This window comes from Bombina bombina, chromosome 1 (assembly GCF_027579735.1).
Source record: "Bombina bombina isolate aBomBom1 chromosome 1, aBomBom1.pri, whole genome shotgun sequence".
NCBI lineage: Eukaryota > Metazoa > Chordata > Amphibia > Anura > Bombinatoridae > Bombina > Bombina bombina.
In genome coordinates this window covers 1,050,613,825-1,050,638,662 of record NC_069499.1, presented here as the reverse complement: position 1 = coordinate 1,050,638,662, position 24,838 = coordinate 1,050,613,825, and the positions used below count along the sequence as shown (strand labels likewise).

The 24,838-nt window shown below is 33.9% G+C and overlaps 1 protein-coding gene across 1 annotated transcript in view; it reads left to right on the top strand.

Moving 5' to 3' along the window:
• HNF4A (hepatocyte nuclear factor 4 alpha) overlaps window positions 1-24,838 on the top strand; it is a 91,069-nt gene that overhangs the window by 17,121 nt on the left and 49,110 nt on the right. The window contains 4 exon segments of the mRNA XM_053689783.1: window positions 2,207-2,381; window positions 14,112-14,206; window positions 19,945-20,051; window positions 24,807-24,838. The exon segment at window positions 24,807-24,838 is cut by the window's right edge and continues 124 nt beyond it. Coding sequence (XP_053545758.1) covers window positions 2,207-2,381; window positions 14,112-14,206; window positions 19,945-20,051; window positions 24,807-24,838 — 409 coding nt within the window.

Sequence of the window (24,838 nt, the reverse complement as noted above, 5' to 3'; positions counted from 1 at the left end):
GAATCTTGTTCCCCAGAAAGTGTGAATATAAATAAACTGTGCAAAATTTGTTAATGGAAGTAAATTGGAAAGTGTCTTATAACTCTTATAACTGCATGCTCTTTCTGATTCATAAAAGTTTATTTTGACTTGAGTGTCCCTTTAAGATTTTGGTATAGTACATGTTACATGGCATGTTTTAACTAATTTAATTATGGCAACACTACGTTTCTCATACTTTTCCAACACTCGGCTTTAGAACCCAAATTTTACAGGTTGTTAAGGTCCAAAATATATTCCTGCTTGAAAACAGTTGAGTAAAACAAAAAAATAGACTATATGACCCCCATGTTCTGTAATGAGTACCTATAAACCATAATATATTATTGCTCCCACTGGGGCTATTTTTACAGTGAGTTAAAGGGACAGTCTATTCCAAAATTGTAATTGTTTAAAAAGATAGATAATCCTTTTATTACCCATTCCCCAGTTTTGCACAGCCAACATAGTTATATTAATATACTTTTTACCTCTGTGATTGCCTTGTATCTAAGCCTCTTTTGACAGCCCCCTTATCACATGACTATTTCTTTATTATCTATTGACTTGCATTTTAGCCAATTAGTGCTGTGTCATGCACAACTCCACGGGAGAGAGCACAATTTTATCTATATGGCTCAGATGAATTAGCAGTATTTTGTTGTGAAAAGCTAATAAAAAGCATGTGATAAGAGGCTGTCTGTCGTGGCTTAGAAAAAGGCAGAAATTTAGAGAATTTAAATGTTATAAACAATGTTGGTTGTGAAAGCTGGGGAATAGGTAGTAAAGGTATTATCTATCTTTTTACACAATAACAATTTTGGTGTAGACTGTCCCTTTAAGGACCTTGCAAGGAATTTTAGAGCAGCTATCAAAACTGTAAATATGTTAGTGAGAAACTTATGTTGTTTAGTGTTAATAGTCTAATATTTTTATATAATATTTAGCTAATGCTGTGCTTGACCAGAGTGACAGGAACTCCAAGATGATAGGCACTTGCTTCTTGGGAAAATTCCCTGGCTCTGTTCTTTGCTAAGAGAAAGTATTAATAAAAAGAGGAGAATACAAATATAAAGGTAGGTGAGAAAACCTGAGAACGTGTCTGTATTTTGTAAATTATCATGATAAATAGGAATATGTTTATTTACATTATAGTATGTGTTATTTCATTTAATAGGCCTTACTAAATTCCCTTAAAGGGACACTGAACTCAAATTTTTTCTTTTGTGATTCAGATAGAGCATGCAATTTTAAGCAACTTTCTAATGAACTCCTATTATCAATTTTTCTTTGTTCTCTTGCTATTTTTATTTGAAAAAGAAGGCATCTAAGTTTTTTTTTCAGTACTCTGGACAGCACTTTTTTATTGGTGGATGAATTTATCCACCAATCAGCAAGGACAACCCAGGTTGTTTACCAAAAATGGGCCGGCATTTAAACTTACATTCTTGCAGTTCAAATAAAGATACCAAGAGAATGAAGAAATTTTGATAATAGGAGTAAATTAGAAAGTTGCTTAAAATTTCATGCTCTATCTGAATCACGAAAGAAACAATTTGGGTACAGTGTCCCTTTAATATCTGGATTCAAAAAGCTAGTAATTAGTTAACAATAGAGCAAATGGATTTATTTATTTTAGAAACTTATGAACGTACTTTTTTATGTTTATTCCATGTTACTATTTTTAATAGCGCTCTTTTATGTTTCTTTGATACCTGAGTAAGGGGCATCAGATTGAAAAAACTGTGGAATTTTTAGCTTTTATGTTGTTTCAGCCCCCCTGCCAGAGGGATCAGCTAAACGTTACAGCCTATTTTAGCTGGCACAGTGCGTGATTTTCTGGAGCAATGGAGGAGGATTGAACAAATCCAAGAATGCAGATTTGTTCCCCTCATAATCTGCTGGATATTGCAGAAGCTAAATTAAATCAAGGGGACAGTGTCATGTCAACTTAAATCAGCACTGTCGTGGAATTAAAATATGTCATTATGTAATTTGAGAGTAAAAACTACTTTTTTTTCAAGACATACATTGCAATACATATTTTAGTTATTTTAACTTGGGAAATATTTTATATATTATATATATAACTCATCCTAATTGTAAGATTTGCATCTTCTTTTGTCAATGTAATAGTGTTGTTTATATGCACATACAATAATTTGGCGCATTCATTTGCCTTTTATAGATACTTCACCTTCAGACGTGACAAATCTCAATGCTTCAAACAGTATCGGCCTTAACTCTTTGTGTGCAATTTGTGGAGACCGTGCTACAGGAAAACACTATGGAGCTTCCAGTTGTGATGGGTGCAAAGGCTTCTTCAGAAGAAGTGTTAGAAAGAATCACATGTATTCTTGCAGGTAACATCTTTTCTTTTTTAATTTTCATTGGGGAAAAAGTTTGTCTTATGTATAAACAAGATAAGACTGGGAGACCAAAGACAAACAGAGACAGAAAAACATACATAGACGTAACTCCCATTCCTAAATCAGATATACTTATCTAATACATTCCATTAGACAGAGTTCTAAATTATCTTGACGAAGGGACTTGGCTTCCTAAAAAAAAAAAAAATGAAATCAAATACTACAATCACATTTACTCAACATATCTCCTGTTTCTACATGTTTGAAATAATTTGTTCCTGAAAGCAATACAAATTATAACGTTAATAATGGTTCAATTAGAACGTTGTTAAATTGTGAGTAAGGTTTTTATAGTTTGTAGTGGTATCAGTGAATATATATATGTGCTTCCTTGTGACGTTGTTCAGTTCTTGGGGACCTAAATGAAGAGGTAGTAATTGGGCGCACACAGAAGATAGGCATTGATCTGATCTAAAGAGATACCAGTTTTCCTATTGCTTCTGTTTGCCCTGATAGTCTTGATTGTAGATAATTGATGGCTTGCCTGATGGCTTGCCAGATTTGCTTAAAGGGACATTATACACCCATTTTTTCTTTGCATAAATGTTTTGTAGATGATCTATTTGTATAGCCATAGAGTTTTTTTATATATAGTTTTGCTTATATTTAAATAACATTGCTCTGATTTTCAGTCTCCTAACCAAGCCCCAAAATTTTAGGAGAATATCGTCAGATACCTACTCCAGCTTGCTCCTGTTTGTGTAAAGGGTCTTTCCATATGCAAAAGAAGGGGGAGGGGGGAGGGTCTTATTTCCCACTTGCAGTGGGCTTTCCATCTACCTTTTCAACAGAGCTAAACTGAGAGCTTCTAAGTAAGTTTTTAAACAGTTTTATACTGGATTTTTATATCAGTATCTGTGCATCTTATTCTTTATAGTAATGTCTGTTAGATGCGGTTATATGAAAATTGGTGTATACTGACCCTTTAAGTTGTAAGCCTTTATTTCTGTGAGGTAATTCTTCAGTTTGACCTGCAGTGAGACATCTCCTTTCTCCTTTGTCTACAAAGTCTGTATACATTTGTCTGGATGTGTATGCTGTGGTGGTGGGTGTATGTGGTTTGTACTGTAAATGCACTAATGGTTGTACTGTAAATGCACTAATAGGAGACAGTTGGTGATTGGTGGCTACACAGTTTAGTTCATATTTGCCTTATATTGGCTGTGATTTATTTTTCTATTTCTATGTAGTCCCTCATCCTCTGATTATTATCTCTGATTTTCCCTTCTATCTCATACGTTTGAAGTGATGAAAGCAAAAAAAACAGTAAAAATTAATCTGACGATTCTAATGATTCAGATAGCTTTTAATAGCTTTCCAACTTACTTCTGTTATCAGTTTTGCTTTGTTTTCTTGGTATCCATTGTTGAAGAGTAAACCGAGGTAGACTCATAGGAGTGTGCATGTATGTGTCTTTAATGCAGCGTTTGCAACAATGTTTATATCAATATTATACATTGTTGCATACACTACAGCAATAGAGTGCTAAGGGCATGCACACTCCTGAGCTCCTATAATCTACCTAGATTTACTCTTTAACAAGGGATACCAAGAGAACAAAGCAAATTTGATGATAGAAGTATATTTGAAAATTGATCAAAATCATTAAAGTATCAATTTAAAATTTCTCCTTATTGAAGTTACTGAATGTTTAAAATGCTGATGTCTGTGGGACATAGAATGCCTAAACCCAGTGTCCACATTAACAAATACTCTAGTTAATCCAGATTCATTTATTTTTTCATTTAATTTGTGTCCTGGTTTAAATCTTGCATGGGCTCCTTCCTATTATCTCCACATGATAAAATATATAAAGGTACATAAAACCAAAGCTATTGACTAAGGCCTCTATTTATCAATGGTCCGCAAGACCTCGCTAAATGCGGAGAGCAATACGCTCTCCGCATTTAACATTGCACCAGCAGCTCACAAGAGCTGCTGGTGCAACGCCGCCCCCTGCTGACTCGCGGCCGCCAGCAGGCAGGTGTCTATCAACCCGATCATACTCGATCGGGTTGATTTCCGGCGATTCCTGTCCGCCTGCTCAGAGCAGATGGACAGGGTTATGGAGCAGCGGTCTTTAGACCGCTGCTTCATAACTTGTGTTTCTGGCGAGTCTGAAGACTCGACAGAAACACGGCCCTTCAAGCTCCTTTTTGATGATGATAAACTCAAGTAAAAACAAATACTGAAGAATTCATCATTAATATGTAAATGTAAAACATATCTACAGTAGCAAAATCAGTACAGATATTAATACCAATGTATTCCTATCAGTAAATTACATTAGAAGCTTATTTAATAAAAATAAATAAATAAAGGCCACTCTATCCAGTTGCAAAACTACACACACACACACACATGGACTCCATAAACCACTATCAAAGAAATCACTCACTGACAGGGGCCATGTTGCCTGTTGGTCATGTTGTTAATGTTGCTGATTGGCTGTGGAGGTGATAGGGATGTGATGTAAGGTAAAAAGAGCATGAATACACCATTTTAGATTTACACAATTGTTTTGCCTGGTGTTTCGGTTGCAGTGTTTGTTTATCTACAGCAGGGGTGGGCAAGAGGTAGATTGCTGTCTACCAGTGGACCGCGAGTGAATTTTGAGGTGACCGCCTGGAAGATTTCAAAAGTCTGCATAATAAGAGAAACATTTCTCACACATCTAGATTCTGAGTGAAGAGCCTCGCCACTATAGATGTATGAGAAAGTCTCTTATGCAGACTTTTGAAATCAACTATGAGTCTATGATGGCGGTATATGTACTTCAGCATGCGCAACGCGGCTGTAGCTGAACTCGCTGCGCCAGCTTGGGTTACTGCCTGTCCCAAACTCTCATACTTTTTGTCTCAAGAGCGGTCAGTCCATAGTACAGACTCTTCATGCACCAGGCTGAGATGCTGCTCAGTATCCCTGGGTTTGGCAGTTCCAGGTCCAGCTCTGTCTGATATTCTGCTGCTACTTTCTAGTTCTGTCCTCTGTTACTTGTCACCAGGCTCTGCTGGGTGAATGGTCTGGTGTTGTTGTTTTTTCCCAGGGTCTGTTACCCCCCTCAGGTTCTTTTAATTACTCTGTATCAGGCTTTGATGCTGCTCTCTGATACTTTCTCTGACACACTAACATTAGCTATACTTTGTGCTAGTTTCTGCAGCTTTCTGTCTCCAGAATGCGTTGTCACCAAATTGTACAGATCAGTGCTGTTGCTGCTATACCAGTCTCTTGTTGCTGTGTAAGGTGGTACAGAGCCTGCAGGTCCTGCCACTGTCACTGCCCCAACTATTTGCAGTAATCTTCAGCTAGTAGTGGATGGATGGAGAGCAGCCAACAGGACCTGCCCGCTAATCAACCTGACATGGCGTCCAGCCAATAAAATTACTTTGTAGAATGAGTCTGTCTATGATTGGCCGAGAATAGTTAACTGTTATCCTTGTACCTGAGCTGTGGGTTTCCATGTGTTCCTGGCTTGAGTGCTCCACTAGCCCTAGACTCGAGCCATCTTGCTTGTGAGACTACTTATTCAAACGCAGGCACGGTACACAGATAAGGTTGCTTGATGGTCCCAGCATGACGTAAAGAGAGCTCTCGCAGTAAGTAAAGAGTGTGGCTGTATTTATTATTAAAGGGACAGTCAAGTCCAAAAAAAACTTTAATCATTCAAATAGGGCATGTATTTTTAAACAACTTTCCAGTTTACTTTTATCACAAATTTTGCTTTGTTCTCTTGGTATTCTTAGATGAAAGCTAAACCTAGGAGGTTCATATGCTAATTTCTTAGACCTTGAAGGCCGCCTCTAATCTAAATGCATTTTGCTAGTTTTTCACCACAAGATGGTATTAGTTCATGTGTTTCATATAGATAACATTGAGCTCATGCACGTGAATTTACTGAGGAGTGAGCACTGATTGGCTAAAATGCAAGTCTGTCCAAGGAACTGAAATAAGGGGGCAGTCTGTGGAGGATTAGACACAAGGTAATTACAGAGGTAAAACATGTATTATTATAACTGTGTTGGTTATGAAAAACTGGGGAATCGGTAATAAAGGGATTATCATTCTTTTAAAACAACAACAATTCTGGTGTTGACTGTCCCTTTAAAGAGTGCGGCTGATTTTTAAAGCTGTATTATTTGTGGCAAAAATACAATTTTCAGCCAGTGACTGGTGTTTTTTTTTTTTTTAGTTAGGTGACCACGTTACTTGGAATAAAATTAGAGGTAGCCCTTGCCTTACAAAAGTCTGCCCACCCCTGATCTACAGCCATTATCATTAATTAAAAGTTCAATTGTGGGGAAAGAGAGATTGAATCTCTGTCTGTTTTTGTCTCGGGAAGATTGCGGTCATTTTGTTAGACAAAAAAAGAGGACAATCCAGTTTTTCCGATATTGAAAAAAAATTGGAATCAACCCAATAATTACCTGCAAATTGGAGAGCAATAATAAAATAATCCAACACACTGAAGCATTTTCTTTTGCACTTTTATGTTTTAATAGGTTCTTCTAAAAAATATGTATTACAATTTATTACAGCCTTCTTGTGTCAAAAATAATACAAAAATAAGCAGTTTTCGATGTGCAGAAGGTGCTAATCTGATATTAAAATAAAGGCACGTATGACAGGGCCAAATATGCCCATTTTTTTCTTATTTGGCTTTATAAATGCAGAAAAATATCTATCTCTCATCTATCTATCACCTATCTATCTATATATCTATCTATCTATCTAGCTATCGATATTATTCTCATTACTCTGTAGCAATATATCAAATGCAATTAACCAATATAATTCTATGTTTTAGACTAGCAATTATGTATAGTTTTATTAAGTTCATATAGTATTAAAGCAGAACAAATGCAGATTGTCTTATTGCACATCAGAAAAGGTTTATTTCCTTTAATATGAGATTTTAGAGGCCTACATAACAAGTAGGGAGTTTTTTAAGGTGACAAGCAACTTGCACCATCTATGGTTTAGCTTTTAACTGCTTGTCTAAAAAAAACCTTCTTTAAACACTTTTAATCTATTTACATAATTTAGTGTATATAGATTTCATTACATTATTCTCAGTAAGTTATTGTAGGCAAGTAATAAAACTTCATTATTAATTACAATTTATGTATCGCAGGTATCTATACTATAATCGCGTTTGTAACGCGTCCGTCGCCGTCGGCAGTTGCGCACGCATCCTCAAAGGAATGTTGACAGTGCGAGGCAGCCAACAGAATGTTGGCTGCGTGCGCAGCCAAAAGAATTCACCTGGATGCAGCGAACCATTTTCGGAATCCACCAGGATGCAGCGAAGGCAAACGGAGCATTACAAAAGAATAAAGAAACGCCCGCAATAAGTATTAAAAAAAAAACCTAACCGTCCGCAATAAAAAAAATAACCGTCCGCAATAAGTAATAAAAAAAAAATAACCGCCCGTACTAACTATTAAGAAAAAAATAAACTAACCACCCGCACAAAGTATTAAGAAAAAAAAATAAAAACTACCCAATAAAATTAACCCCTAAATCCGCCAACCACGACATCGCAAACTACCTAATACATCTATTAAGCCCTAATCCGCCAACCCCCCATAACGCATTAAACCTAAATTACCTATTAACTCCTAAACCGACAACCCCCACAACGTAAAAAATTAATTTAATGACTAAGCCCCCTAACCTAACACCCCCTAAATTAACCCCTTAATTACATTTAAAAAAATACATTACAATTAAAATTTTAAAAATTACATTACATTAATCTAAAATCACAGAAAATAAAAAAGGCTAACAAAAATAATAAACAACACTATCCAAAATAAAAAATGAAACCTAATCCCTATGAAAATAAAAAAGCCCTCCCAAAATAAAAACAACCCCTAATCTAAGAATAAACTACCAATAGACCTTAAAAGGAATTTTTGTAGGGCATTGCCCTAAATAAATCAGCTCTTTTACATAAAAAATAAACAAAGTTCCCCCTAACAGTAAAACCCCCCACCCACCAAACCCCCCAAAATAAAAAAAACTAACACTAATAAACCTAAACTACCCATTGCCCCTAAAGGGGCATTCAGCTCTTTTTCACTGCCCTTAAAAGGGCATTCAGCTCTTTTGCAAATTGCCCAATAAACCCTAATCTAAAAAAAATAATAAAAATAAATAAATAAAAAAAACTAACACTAAAGCCCCACATAGGTACTCACGGTTTCAAAAGTCCAGCGGAGAAGGTCTTCTTCCAGACGGGTCCATCATCTTCATCCACATTGAAGGCAGCGCTGAGCGGAGGTCTGGAGCGGTCTTCCCAGATGTGGCGGTCTTCCCCGATGTGAGCGGAGCGGTCTTCCCAGATGTGGCGATCATCGGCGGCGGTCCTCGGTGAAGGTGTGGAGGTTCCTCTTCATGCGAAAGTCCGCCGCACACTGAAGATTGAATTCAAGGTACCCCATATTTATTGGGGTACCTTGCATTCCTATTGGCTGAATTTTTAAAATCAGCCAATAGGATGAGAGCTACTGAAATCTTATTGGCGGATTTGAACAGCCAATAGGATTTCAGTAGCTCTAATCCTATTGGCTGTTTTGAAAAATTCAGCCAATAGGAATGCAAGGTACCCCAAATTGATTGCGGTACCTTGCATTCAATATTCAGTATACGATGGACATCGGATGAAGACGAGCCTCCGCTCCGCCTTCCCTGTGGATGAAGATGATGGACCCGCCTGGAAGAAGACCTTCTTCACCGGACTTCTGAAATCGTGAGTACCTATTTGGGGCTTTAGTGTTAGTTTTTTTTAAAATATTTTTTGGGGTTTTTCTTTTTTTAGATTAGGATTTATTGGGCAATTTGCAAAAGAGCTGAATGTACTTTTAAGGGCAGTGAAAAAGAGCGGAATGCCCTTTTAAGGGCAATGCCCATACAAATGCCCCTTTAGGGGCAATGGGTAGTTTAGGTTTATTAGTCTTATTTTTTTTTTATTTTGGGGGTTTGGTGGGTGGGGGGTTTTACTGTTAGGGGGGACTTTGTTTATTTTTACTGTAAAAGAGCTGATTTCTTTAGGGCAATGCCCTACAAAAAGCCCTTTTAAGGGCTATTTGTAGTTTATTCTTAGATTAGGGGGTGTTTTTATTTGGGGGGGCTTTTTTATTTTCATAGGGATTAGGTTTAATTTTTTTATTTTGGATAGTGTTGTTTATTTTTTTTCTGTATTTTTATTTTTTTATTCTTTGTAGCTTGGGGGGTTACATTTTTCAAACATAGACTGCCCTCTGGACAGGCTTATCAACTAGTCTTATATAAACCATTTAGGTCTATACTGACTGTTGCTGTTGCTTTACATGTTTTTTAATATATGAAATAATAAAGTTTTGGCATTAATATCATTCAGAAATTGTGATGTACCGCAATGGAATAATACAAATTTTAAACCACTGCTTATTTTCAAATGCATTGTTTCTCTGGTTTAGTTTATATATTGGATTTTAAATAAATGTTCTAATTCATTAGTATATGTATGTGAAAGATCTTGAATGGCTTTCATGAAATGTTTAAATCCAAGGCAATTTCAGTACATTAAAAACCCTGTCAGCTTTGCACCTTATTAGTTCTATTAGTTACTTTTGAGAACACTTTTCTGTTAAATATGACCTCTTGAAACCTTATTTTTGTCTGCTCAAAGTAATAGTCTAGTAATAATTCAACTTTCATGATTTAGATAGAGCATGCATTTTTAAGCAACTTTCTAATTTACTCCTATTATCAATTTTGCTTCGTTCTCTTGGTATCTTTATTTGAAAAAGTAAGAATGTAAGCATAGGAGTCAGCCCATTTTTGGTTCAGCACCTGGGTAGCACTTTCTGATTGGTGTCTAAATGTAGCCACCAATCAGCAAGCGCTACCCAGGTGCTAAACAAAAAATGGGATGGCTCCTAAGCTTTCATTCAAGTAAAGATACCAAGAGAATGAAGAAAAATTGATAATGGGAGTAAATTAGAAAGTTGCTTAAAATTGCATGCTCTATCTGAATAATGAAAGTTTAATTTTGACAAGACTATCCCTTTAAAGGGACATGAAACTCAAAATTAAACTTTCTTGGTTCCGATAGAGCACTGCATTTTATGAGACGTTTTAGTTTACTTTTATCATCAAATTTACTTTGTCCTCTTGGTATCCTTTGCTGAAAAGCTATACACACCTGCCTCTTGTCATTGGCTCGCCATATGTGTTCAGCTAGATCCCAGAATTGCTACTCTCTACAGCTTTTTTTCTCATAAACAATTATGTGCTGGTTTAGTACACACTTTTAATCTATAAAATGTGTACAGAATTGAAATACAGTCATTTAAATGCTCATCTATAATCTCGCTTCTTATAGTTTTTCACGTTGGACTAGATTTTCCTGCTATCATCCAAACTTGCATGCAATGTTCTCACACAGGATTGGAATGAAGGCCATAGTATGATATTCTGGTTTTTAGAATCTGCAGAATAAATCGTTTCAGTAGTATTATCTGTTTACTTTCCTGAGGATCACAGTAAACGTGGAATGTTAAATTAGTTAATCTGTTGTTTTTGTGAAAAGAGAAAGGAGTAAGAATTGTAATGTAAAGCATTTACAACGGGCAACATAACATTTATTTATTTACTTGCATTCCCTGACAAGGAAATGTTTGTGCGTTTTGGTAGTTTTGCTGTGGGTGGTTCCTTTTGCACTTTGTAGGATTAAAAGGACTTAAACCCTACATTTTTCTTTTATAATTCATATAGAGTGTACAATTAAAAAAAAATCTAATTTACTTCTATTATCAAATGTATTTATTTTTCTTGGGAATCCTGTGGTGAAAAGCAGGTAGGTAGGCTCAGGAACGTGCACTTGTCTGTAGCACTATATGGCAGCAGTTTTTCAATGATTTAAATAGTTACATATTATGCAAACACTCCTGCCATATAGTGCTCAAAATCATTCTTTAAAAACTGCTGCCATCTAGTTTTACAGACACGTGCACTCTAACTACTTATTTTATTTTTAAATCAGCTTTATTGAAATTTTCCAACAGTGTAAATACAACATAGGCACTAACAGTGTACAGACTCGTGTATTAGGTCCATAAATATGACATATTCCACATAGATGAAACAAAAAAAAATACAATCAAGAATTGCAGGTGCAATAATGCTATAACAATAATAATTTGAAGATCGTGTGATAGAGAAATAGGCATAGTATACTGGCGATATCTTAAGTTAGCCTGGGGAGCCCACGCTACAAAAAAGTTTGGTAAAAAAAGATGGTAAATAGCCAAATATATAGTGTAAGTATTAAGAAATAGCATGGGGGAGCTTTGTTTTCTAAGACAAGTGGAAATGAGGAGAAGAGAGGAAAAAAAAAGAGAAAATAAAAAATAAATTAAAACTAAAATAATTTCAGCCCAAGTCCAACGTGTCAACCTCAGCAGGAACTCCAAGCAGCCATCAGAAAAAGCCCACTTAAAAAGCATCACTGTAGAGCTCATTTTAAACTGGGCAAGTCTAAGGGATGGGTGGTGTGAAGTCCATGGTGAGGATTGGGGCATCACACAAATCCAATATCTCTTATAAATAGAAAAAAAAGTACATGTTCCTCTATCCTTCTTGAGTATCTTATAATGTCTAGAATCTGGGACCACTCCAATTCCACCTTGTCACCCCTATTACGCACCAAGGCTAATTTAGTTGCTAGTAGAAGGTAGCTGCATAAGTATCTTGTAGTTAAAGGGATAGTCAAGTATAAATTAAATTTCATTATTCAGATAGGACTTTTAATTTTAATTGACTTTCCAATTTACTTTTATCATCAAATTTGCTTTTTTCTCTTGGTATTCTTAGTTTAAACTAAACATAGGTAGGCTCATATGCTAATTTCTAAGCCTTTGCGGGCTGCCTCTTATCACATGCTTTTTAAATCTCTATTCAACACAAAGAGACAGAAAGTACACGTGGGCTATATAGATAACACTGTGTTCAGGCACAGAGGGTTATTTAAGATCAAAATGCTAAATTTAAGACAATAGATAATAAACAGTCACAGTCATGTGATCAGGGGGCTGGAAGAAGGTTCCTAGATACAAGGTAATCACAAAGGTAAAAAGTACATTAATATAACTGTGTTGGTTATGCAAAACTGGGGAATGAGTAATAAAGGGATCATCTATCTTTTAAAACAATAACAATTCTATGGTTGACTGTCCCTTTAAGGGGATCCCTGTCAAGCTATGATTACATAAATCAACCAAAGGAGTATCCTGAAGAGCAGGCACAAAAAGTTGGCATTCTTTGAATACCTGGTGCCAAAGGTAATCTGTAGACAAAAACCACCAGACGTGATCTGCAGAATTAGCTAACATCCACACCAGCAAGTATTAGATCTCTCAGGAAATAATCTGTGGAGTTTTAGAAGGGCCCAGTGCCATTAATATAAGATCTTAATATATATTTCTAACATAGTCACACAGTGAACCACTAATTTTGTATCTGTTACGCCTCTTTCTCACTCTCGGAGGCTAATTGCCACCTGGAAGTCCCTTTAACACTTACAAAAGTATTTTGCTTTTTGAAAGGAGGTGCATTCCAGAAGGCATTAATAATGAACTGGTTTGTATAATTGTGCACTCGCCCTCCATTGAGCTTCCTCAATTGTAAGAGGTCTCAAGGGAGACCCTAAAAAGCTCCAAGATCTGAGAAGACATAAAAGGCAAAAGCCTTCAAAATGTACTTTATTTTTTAGGAACATGAAAATATTCCTGTAGGGAGAAGGCCGACATGAGCATATTTGTCATGTAAAGATCTCTGACTTCCCTTATCTCTGTTGCAAACCACTCTCGTAACGAGAACCTTGTAAACTGTATAGTATTCCAGCAATAGCATGAATGATGGATGGATGGGTGGTGACCAGCACCACATTTCTATGTTGTTACTATTTTTAAAGAAGATGTTTTGGATGTGGTTTGGACGTGGTTTGGACGTGGTTTGGACAGTGCTAAGTATTCTGGAGTGTGCTGGAATCCAGAGAAGGTGTCCCAACACTAGGGAGGGTTGGAGAGAAGCTTGTTCCAAGTCTCTCTGCCTGGTGGGGGCCAGATTTGATCCCCATGCAGAGTATACTAGAGGTGCAAATTAGGAAGAGCGACAGCACCTCTGCCCTTATGTAGTTGCAAGATTTGGGCTGCTACTCTCGGCCTTCCTGTGCTCCAGAAATAAGATGTGAAAGCAGTTTGGAATCTATCAAGGGTTGAGGAAGGAACTATCTAAGTATTCCCTTCAACTAAAAATACGAGAACAAATTTATATTAATAGAATTAAATGAGAATGTTTTTTAAAACTGTACACTCTGACTCATGAAAGATTTTTTTTTGTTTTTCATTTTCCAGTTCTCATAAACTGCAGTTTCAGATTTCATTAGTCCTTATGTATATATGAAAGCAAAATGCACAATGGACAAATCTGTTATCCGGCATGACAACATACTGACACATAAATGTTTAGATGCAGATTTTCACATATAATGTAATTTCAGAACCAAATTAATTTCAGCATATTTATCATCTAATTGTATGTAACGTTTATGCCTTTTTTCTTGTGACTTTACATCAAGTCACCTAGATAACTGCTGCCTGTACTATATTTTTATTTTAGGTTTAGCAGGCAATGTGTTGTTGATAAAGATAAAAGGAACCAGTGTCGTTACTGCAGACTGAAGAAGTGCTTCCGAGCAGGAATGAAAAAAGAAGGTGAGCTTGTAAACCAGGCTGGAGTGTATTGTCATTGTTTCACAGTGTCTATAATACTTTATTGTTCATTAATCCCAAATCATTTGTTACAGTCAAACCAGATGAGAAATTACCTGTTATACAGAAATGTCCTCATGAAGCAAAATTACTTACTGTGTTATTTGAAAGGGGCATTCCAATGTAATAATAAAGTGCTGTAATTTGTTAATTCACTTTACTATTGCACACATATTTGTTGGTACCTACTTGTTTAAATGGATAGAAAGGCCAAAATTAAAACGTGCAATATTTTAATAGAAGCATTTTTTTTATTAATATATCTCTATTAGCAAAAATGCTTCTAGTAAAAGTAATTGTTTTAGCTGCATATGCATAGAGGATCAGGATTGTAACACCATGGCTGCCCAGAGCGCTTGTTGTGGTGTATATTGCATCAGTTAAAACAATTTGTGTTATTAAAGTCACTGCTGATTCTGGGGGCGATAATTAAAATCTTGCTAGCATGGAGAGAAATCACGCAAAATATTTGGGATTTTTTTAGACCTTGAATTGTATTGTCTGTGTCTCCTTCACATCCAGAATTTTGCATAGCGAGGTAAACAGCTCTCAAGCTAAAATTTGCTTTTCTACATTTTTTTGGGAGACCTCACTGTACTGATGAGATTTCTCAGATAATGTGTATCCTCTTTGAGCAGATTATACATTCTGTTTCCAAAAACATTCATGTGCAATAGAATTGCTTTAATGAATTTGAATGTTTCTGACTTCCAATAATGACAAACTTATAAGAATTGTATATTTAGTTTATTGTACCTACCAATATGTAGGCAAAATATTTTAAGTTTATGAAAACAGCCTCTTTCATGGGACATTTGAATCTAATTTGAAATATACATCATTGCATTTGGATTTTTCAAGTGTTTTTGCAATATACTTGTATTAGCAACAGTACTTGTAGTAAAACTTATCTTTGCTTTCATATTACTAAGTCAAAATCATTATAAAGGGATAAAAATAATGAATATTCTGTACTTTGGAAACTCATTCTGTCCTCTTTGGTTCATGATATATATTAGTGGTGCCCCAATGAGCCTTTATATGGACAACTCTAATGTTTGTATAAAAATTGTATTTTGTCCCCACTTTCTAGAGAGGTAAAAAAAAATCTGTAACCTAAGTTTTCAAAATGCTGCAAATTGCCTAGTTATTTTATTTGCAGCATTTCTAAGAATTTGCTTTTTGGCCTCTCTAAAGAGCATGAGACTAGCACAATTCAGACACAAAAGCAAGAGATGTTTGATCCTTTCATGCTTATACACTGCTATAAAAACTTGCACTATGTGCAGTTCTGCCTAATAATACATTTTACATTATTATTATTTTTTACATAACTTAAAAACATTTTATGATTGAGGATTTTATACTCCGCAAAATGTACCATAAGCAGTTTAGGCTCTGCTCTCTACAATATCACATCCCAGGGATATTAACATGACTGGTTTAGTGGTACTGATTAGAAAATCTGCTAATAATTTGACAGATTTTCCATAAACTTCCATGAACAAGCAATTTGTTTCTCTTACATTGCGCTCTGTGCTAAAAGGTGCAGTCATCTTCCTGGGTTAGTGTCGGAATTCCTTGATTTGTAGTTAAGGATTATCTGTGGGGGGCTGCTTGTGTTTTCCTAGAAGCTTTACTGTTGTCTGTTAATATTCAATAGATTTAACATTAGGTCCCTGACCAACTAATACTGAGCAAACATTTAGAAAACATCATGTCGTGTCTGAACTCAGCAACTTTACTGATAACAGAGTCATAACCTTGGGAAGCTCTTTTTACAACACTGCTGACTGCAGGAAATTGTTGTCATATCTCTGCTGCTTAGTCATTCTCTATTATCAAAATAGGGTTTTGATTTCAAATGCAAAAAGTTTGATATTAAAGATGTGGTGATTAGTTGATGCAGTCTTATCATTTTATAGTAGCACTTGTTTTTGGCAAACACTTGTTATTAAAGGGACAGTCAAGTCCAAAAAAAACTTTCGTGTTTTAAATAGGGCATGCAATTTTAAACAACTTCCCAATTTACTTTTATCACCAATTTTGCTTTGTTCTCTTGGTATTCTTAGTTGAAAGCTAAAACTAGGAGGTTCATATGCTAATTTCTTAGACCTTGAAGACTGCCTCTATTCTGAATACATTTTGACCACTAGAGGGCATTAGTTCACATGTTTCATATAGATAACATTGAGCTCATGCACGTAACGTGACCTAGTAGTGAGCACTGATTGGCTAAACTGCATGTCTGTCAAAAGAACTGAAATAAGGTGGCAGTCAGCAGAAGCTTAGATACAAGATAATTACAGAGGTAAAACGTTTATTATGATTATAACTGTGTTGGTTATGCAAAACTGGGGAATGGGTAATAAAGGGATTATCTTTCTTTTTAAACAACAACAGAGGTAAACATTGTTTTTATATAACTGTGTTGGTTATGAAAAACTAGGGAATGGATAATAAAGGGATTGTCTATTTTTTAAACAATACAAATTCTGGTGTAGACAGTCCCTTTAAATTGCAGGAAAAGGGGGCAAATTAAATACAGAACGCATATTATACTCTTTTTACAATTTTACTTCTATTATCAATCTTTCTTAGTTCTCTTTGTATCTTTTGTTAAAAAGCAGAAAACGTATGCTTAGGAGCCGGTCCATTTCTAGAGCACTATATGGCAGAAGTTTTGCGAGAATGTTATCAATTTGCAAGAGCACTAGATAGTAGCACTGTTTCCTGCCATGCAGTGCTACAGATGCCTACCTAGGTATCTCTTTAACACAGAATATCATGGGAATAAAGCAAATTTGATAACAGAGGTAGATTTGGAAACTTTTTTTCAAATGGTTTGCTCTGTCTAAATCACAAAAGAAAATGTTTGAGTTTCATATCCCTTTAACTGTCTCTTTAAAGGGACATTATAGTAAAAATGTAAATGCACTAATTTTTGTTCATTACATTTGTATTAGCAAAAATGCTGATATTAAAAACTATAATGTTTCCATCTGTGTCTTGCACATGCATGGATCATTTGCCCCTGCTCAGAGAACTGACAGTGACTCGTATCACATCAGCGATGATGCAGCAACAGCTTTTACAAAAACAATTTGGCTAATAGACTTGGATGTTTGTGGCTTTCAAATCCATTTAAACTTCAGCTTTTGAATACATTATGCTGCATCTGGTTTAAAACGTGAAAAACGCCCACATGGGTTTCTGTAAACTTGCATGGAAGTAAAATATAAGTCAGGTATAAAATATGGTTATGTTGCAGTATAATATACTTTACAGAGTACTTTACAGAGTTTCACATTATTATTTTAATGTGAATACCTGCAATTTTCGATGCCAAGTCCATAATCACCTGTAATCACATTAAAATCCCAACTAAATGCTTTTCTCGGACAGCTTAAAATTATTTCACAAATCTGAAATGTTTTCCTTACAGTTATAAAAACATCTACAAAAGAACATAAAAACAATACGGTGCAATATTTCACAATCTTAAAAAGATACTCAGGAGAGCTCAAACTAAATTAAACCAGATACTCAGGAGAGCTCAAACTAAATAAGTATATTGTGACAGTCAATTATTCTTATTATCAGTGTCTGTAACATCATGTCTAACATGTCAATCATGTGTTCTACTTTTGACAGAGAAACCGTTTTGAAACGTTTAAGATGCAACGCATTTCGGCTCACCACCTTTCTCTGGCTTCTTTGGCTGTTACTCACTGATGTTTAAGTACTCTCCATATCGAGAGGTTTTACATTTCAGATCACACAAATTTAAAGTGATACAAATTATAATAAGGTTATATACACTAAGGGCCAAATTACAAGTGGAGCAGTAGTTTAAGCTCACGCTCGTTTTCTAGACCAGATTTTTTTGCCTGAAAACTTTTTCAAGAAACTATAGTAATAATTAGTATGTATTCTATATATATATATATATATATATATATATATACACACACAAATTTGCATCTACAAGTATATCAGTGTTAAAAATACTGTAGTTTAGATGATTTTGAAATTAATTGTAGTAAAAAGGATGTTAATTTGTTTTAAAAACATTAAGACTTGGCTGTTATGTTACTCTATAGCAACACTAGAGAAATGTCTTGTGATAACAAGGTGTTTACAGTCCATTTAAGATCATTTAAAATGTAAAATATTTAAAGTCCTAATTGTTCCATTGCTGTCCCTTATTTACATATCATACATAAAAATATATAAAAATTGCATATCTTAAAAAAAAAAAATGTTTCCAAGAAAAAATACTTTTATAGAATGACTATATTTAAAAAATCCTCTAAATCTGTTATTTCAAATTTTACTGTGCAGGATATTTACACTAACTGAGAGATGTTTATACGCATTGAACGTGCTTGAACGTAGGGTTCTACCTTCTTTCGTTAAGTAATAGTTCCTCAAAGGTTCCCTCCCCTTCATTGTTTTATTACTATTTGGATTGCAAAATACATAACATATTTGGTGTCATGGTTATATTTCTTTCTGAAGTGTTTATACAGAGTTTTATCTTCCTCACCGTCTTCTATATTCTCATCTTACCAACATAATGCAGGTCACATGAGCACTGTATTATATACAGCACCAATACATAATATTTGATCTGAACTGAAGCAGAATTTCTGGCCATCTTGCTATATCTATAAGTTTTGCAAACTAGCAAGTAGAATATGCCGTAATAACTTCATCTAGTAAATTCATTCCTCTTTCCTTCTAGCTTACTAGGTACTAGGATAGATTTCAAGTTTCTTGATCAGTTATCTGCAAATTTGGGTTTGTTAACTAGTTGCTCTCCAATTACCTCACCAGATTTGAGAATACTGAAGTGTTTTTTTAAAGATTTTCTGAATTATATGCCTATTTGCACTGTAGAATATAATCAAGTTGACTTTTATTTTGTCATCTAATTTTCTGAGAACAAAATAGATGCAACAAGCATGAATTAAATATATTGATTCAGTATTGAGGATGACTTCTAAAGTGTTTGAATACAGCTTTTATTTTTGTTACTTAACCAATAATATCAGTTCATGACATCCATGCATTGAACAATTTAAAGGGATAGTCAGTCAAAATTAAACTGTCTTTATTCGGATAGAGCATGAAATCTGAAACAACTTTTTCAAGTTTGCTTTGCTCCCTTTATTGAAGAGAATACCTCACTTGATGTGTTCAGCTAGTTCCCAGCAGTGCATTGCTTATATGGCTTTCTGGTAGATTAGAATTGGACCAGATGTGCAACTGCAAACCCTTGGAAAACTTGTAAAAACATTCTGGTTTGGTATAGACTACTACATTATTAGAATGCAGATGTATTGCAATGCATTGAGCTCATTTGATTGACAACCACATATACTAGCAGTCATGTGTGCATTTCCATTATCACTAGGTGAGCATATTGCCACAAATGAAAAATACATACGTCAGGGTTCTTATAATGGAACATTCAAAACATTTCTTCAAACAGCCCTGACATGTATTTTTCATATGTGTCCCTTTTTAAAGCGGCAATATGGTCACCCTAATTATCACTCAAGCTGTAATACAATTTTAAAGGTATATTTTAAAAGTGCACAATGTTGAAAATAACAACATATGGTTTACATTTTATCAGCCTCGGGTATCAGAATTCTGCTGCTTCTCTGTTTCAGCTGTCCAGAATGAAAGAGACAGAATAAGTACAAGAAGATCAAGCTATGAAGATAGCAGTTTACCATCCATCAATGTATTAATTCAAGCTGAAGTCCTATCACAACAGGTATGAATCGTGTAGTCTTCAGCACTAACTGCTGCCTGCTCAGTAAAAGCTTTTGTGTAATATAATAATATCATATATAGTGTTAGTACATTATTATATCATATATAGTGTTAGTATATTATTATATCATATATAGTGTTAGTACATTATTATATCATATATAGTGTTAGTACATTATTATATCATATATAGTGTAAGTACATTATTATATCATATATAGTGTTAGTACATTATTATATCATGTATAGTGTTAGTACATTATTATATCATGTACAGTGTATAGTGTTAGTACATTATTATATCATGTATAGTGTTAGTACATTATTATATCACATATAGTGTTAGTACATTATTATATCATATATAGTGTTAGTACATTATTATATCATGTATAGTGTTAGTACATTATTATATCATGTATAGTGTTAGTACATTATTATATCATATATAGTGTTAGTACATTATTATATCATATATAGTGTTAGTACATTATTATATCATATATAGTGTTAGTACATTATTATATCATATATAGTGTTAGTACATTATTATATCATGTATAGTGTTAGTACATTATTATATCATGTATAGTGTTAGTACATTATTATATCATATATAGTGTTAGTACATTATTATATCATATATAGTGTTAGTACATTATTATATCATGTATAGTGTTAGTACATTATTATATCATGTACAGTGTATAGTGTTAGTACATTATTATATCATGTATAGTGTTAGTACATTATTATATCACATATAGTGTTAGTACATTATTATATCATGTATAGTGTTAGTACATTATTATATCATGTATAGTGTTAGTACATTATTATATCATGTATAGTGTTAGTACATTATTATATCATGTATAGCGTTAGTACATTATTATATCACATATAGTGTTAGTACATTATTATATCATATATAGTGTTAGTACATTATTATATCATATATAGTGTTAGTATATTATTATATCATATATAGTGTTAGTACATTATTATATCATATATAGTGTTAGTATATTATTATATCATGTATAGTGTTAGTACATTATTATATCATATATAGTGTTAGTACATTATTATATCATATATAGTGTTAGTATATTATATCATATATAGTGTTAGTACATTATTATATCATGTATAGTGTTAGTACATTATTATATCATGTATAGTGTTAGTACATTATTATATCATGTATAGTGTTAGTACATTATTATATCATATATAGTGTTAGTACATTATTATATCATATATAGTGTTAGTACATTATATCATGTATAGTGTTAGTACATTATTATATCATATATAGTGTTAGTACATTATTATATCATATATAGTGTTAGTACATTATTATATCATATAAAGTGTTAGTACATTATTATATCATATATAGTGTTAGTACATTATTATATCATATATAGTGTTAGTACATTATTATGCTTTACAACAAAAGCAAGTGTGTTAAAGAAAGTATCTTTGTAAAGTGATTCTATGGTGTTGAAAGAAGCAAACTCAGCATTTAAATGACATTTTTATGCAGTTCTTGTTTGAGGACATTTATGATGAAACTGTTGGCATCAAATGATCTGTTGGTGATGTCAGAAATGTAGCTGCCCCATATGTTATGTTCAATCTCCAGAGATCCCCTGGGTTCGTCTTGGGGAGTACACTTACTGGATTTAGTGACCTTTTTGCACAGCAGCTCAAATTTTAAGCATTTTGGGATTTTATACACAGTTGCATTATAAGCATGTGCATTTTCTAGTTTTGAAAATGTACCAGTTAAAGGGACATGAACCCCATTTTTTTTTCATGAATCAGACAGAGCATGCAAATGTAAACAACTTTCTAATTTACTTCCATTATCAATTTGTTCTTTTGGTATCTTTTGTTGAAAAGCAGGTATGTATGCTCAGGAGTGTGTACGTGACTAGAGCACTATATGGCAGCAGTTTGGCAAGAATGTTATACATTTTCAAGAGCACTAGATGGCAGCACTAATTCCTGCCATGTAGTGCGCCAGACACTTACATATTTATATCTTCAACAAAGAATACCATGGGGATGAAGTAAATTTAATAATTGAAGTAAAATGGAAACAAAAATTAAATTGTATGCTCTGTCTGAATCACTTTTTCATATCACTTTAATGTATAGAAAGTGATAGCCTATTATGCCAATCACCTTAGTTCCATAGAAGGGACATTATACAGTAAATAAAAGGTAGATATAATGATATATTCAAAGCAAATATTAGCCTGAGAATAATGTATAGATGTGTTTTTTTTTAATTATCTTAGTTGTTTAAATATTTAAAGGGTCATGAAACCCAATTTTTTTCTTAAATGATTTAGAAAGAGCATGCAATTTTAAACAAATTTCTAATAAACTTCTATTATCTAATTTGCTTTACTCTCTTGATATACTTTCCTTAAAAGCATATCTAGATATGCTCAGGAGCTGCTGATTGGTTGCTGCACATAGATGCCTCATGTGATTGGCTCACCCATGTGAATTGCTATTTCTTCAACAAAGGATATCTAAAAAATGAAGCAAATTAGATAATAGAAGTAAATTGGAATGTTGTTTAAAATGTTATTCTCTACTTGAATTATGAAAGAAAATGTTTGGGTTTAGTGTCCCTTTAAGAAACAAGTTTTAGTTTCCATAAAGTACTTTAGTTGCTATAAAGCAATGGGCACCCCTGTGTTAAAATCTAGGTTTCCCTTCTCCAATCTATTCTGCTGAAGACAATTAGTGATAACAGTGCAAGTAGTAGCTTTGTCTGGTATATAGCTGTAAAATACCTCTGAAACTGTGCTTGTTCCACATCTCACAGGAAGGTGGGAGTGCCGCCATCATATTTAGTGGGACATTAAACACTGAGATTGTAATATAAAATGCTAAATTATACACAGTGGGAAAAAATGCTATATAGTTTATTATTGTTGCTCCCATTTGCGTGTAATAGTATGAAAATTGTGGATTTTCCACATATGAGAATTAGAAGTACACATTGTAGATTTCACAAGGCTAACCCTGCCACATATTTATCCATATTTGGCCTCAGCAGAGATAATAACATAAAGTACAGCAAAGCAATGGAAACTTTGCTGACAACAAGACAGTGGTATACCTTGTAAGTATAGACTGGCTCCTCCCCAATAATGCAAGTGGTAGGTGGAACTTGACCATTGATAAAAAGGTGTTAATGCAGTCATAAAAGATTGCACTCACTAGGTATGTACTAGGTAAATACAAGGTGCTCATTGTTTATTTAAAATGACAGTAAACACCTTATAATTACATTTCTGTTGTGCTGCTAAAGAAAAACACATCAGCCTTACATTTTTTTTTAAAAAAAACGAACATCCTTTTTTCTGCAAGTATTTGTCAATAGCCAAACTCCCCCACCATTTGCCTTATTTAGAGGAGCCAATCTGGGCTTAGTCGGCAGGCAACCAGGCTAGTCACGATCTTAAAGTTAGTGTATTTATTTGCAGTTGTTATCAGTTAAATTCAATTAGGGACAGATATGTAACAGAGTTAGTCTTGAAAAGTCAGCAGCATTTCAAGTTCTAATGTATCAGAAATCAATCAATTATCAGAGCTAAATTACATGAAAGGGGGTAAAATAAATACTGAAAATATACTGTTAAGTAGTTTCATTATGCATAAAAAAAAACATTTTATATACAAATATCAAGGTGTTTACTGTCCATTTAATGCCCCTTAAAAAGAACAGAGGTTTAATAACAGTACAAAAAATGGTTTCATTGTAAAACTATTCTGTAAAATATATTAGATCTCTTGCCTTTTAAGCTCCATGTTTTGTGATTTAATTAAAAAAATGTTTTAATTGAAGAAACAAAAATTGTAAAGGTATAAATACACATTGATCAAATTTGAAGTAAACGAATGACAGGAAACTGAGCTAAACTAGCATTTCACAGAAAATGATCAAAATAAAAATGTCTTGCCCAAAATATACACAAATGCTACATCTCTTTCATTGATTCTTTGCACTTTTATCCTTTCAGACTCATTTGTTTGAAAATTGCAAATTTAGCTGAGATTAATAATCTGACCGTAAGATTTATTTAAAAAAACAAAAAAAAAAACAATAGCCATTTTCTTTCCTGAATTCAGAGATCAGCAGTGTTTAAAAAAAAAAATGTACACACACTTGCTATGTTTACCCCAGCACTGATTTGTCAGTATGCTCCATGAACTGTGCATGCAGCATACCTACCAATCAACCCATGTGAATGCACTGTTGCGCCCATGCTAAACCAATAAAATGTTAACGGGACAGTAAGCACTTTGAGATTGTAATATTAAATGCTTAAATCATGCATAGTAATATATAATACTGCAATGTACTTTCATTATTTATTTTGCCTGCTTTCCTGTAATTTAAAAGGGATATGAAACCCAAAAAAATTCTTTCATGATTCAGATAGAGCATGTGATTTTAAATAACTTTCTCATTTACTTCTATTATCAAAATTTCTTCGTTCTCTTGGTATCTCTCGTTGAAAAGCAGGGAAGCATGTTTAGGAGCCAGTCCATTTCTGGAGCACTTTATGGCAGCGGTTTTGCAAGGATGTTATTCATTTGCAAGAGCACTAGATGGCAGCACTATTTCCTTCCACAATTAGTGGACACTTTTAACGGATATTCATTTTAAACTATTTTAATAAACATGTTATAGAAATAAACTAAAACTTCTCTTGTCTTTCAGATAACCTCATCCGTGTTGGTGTTAAATTCAGA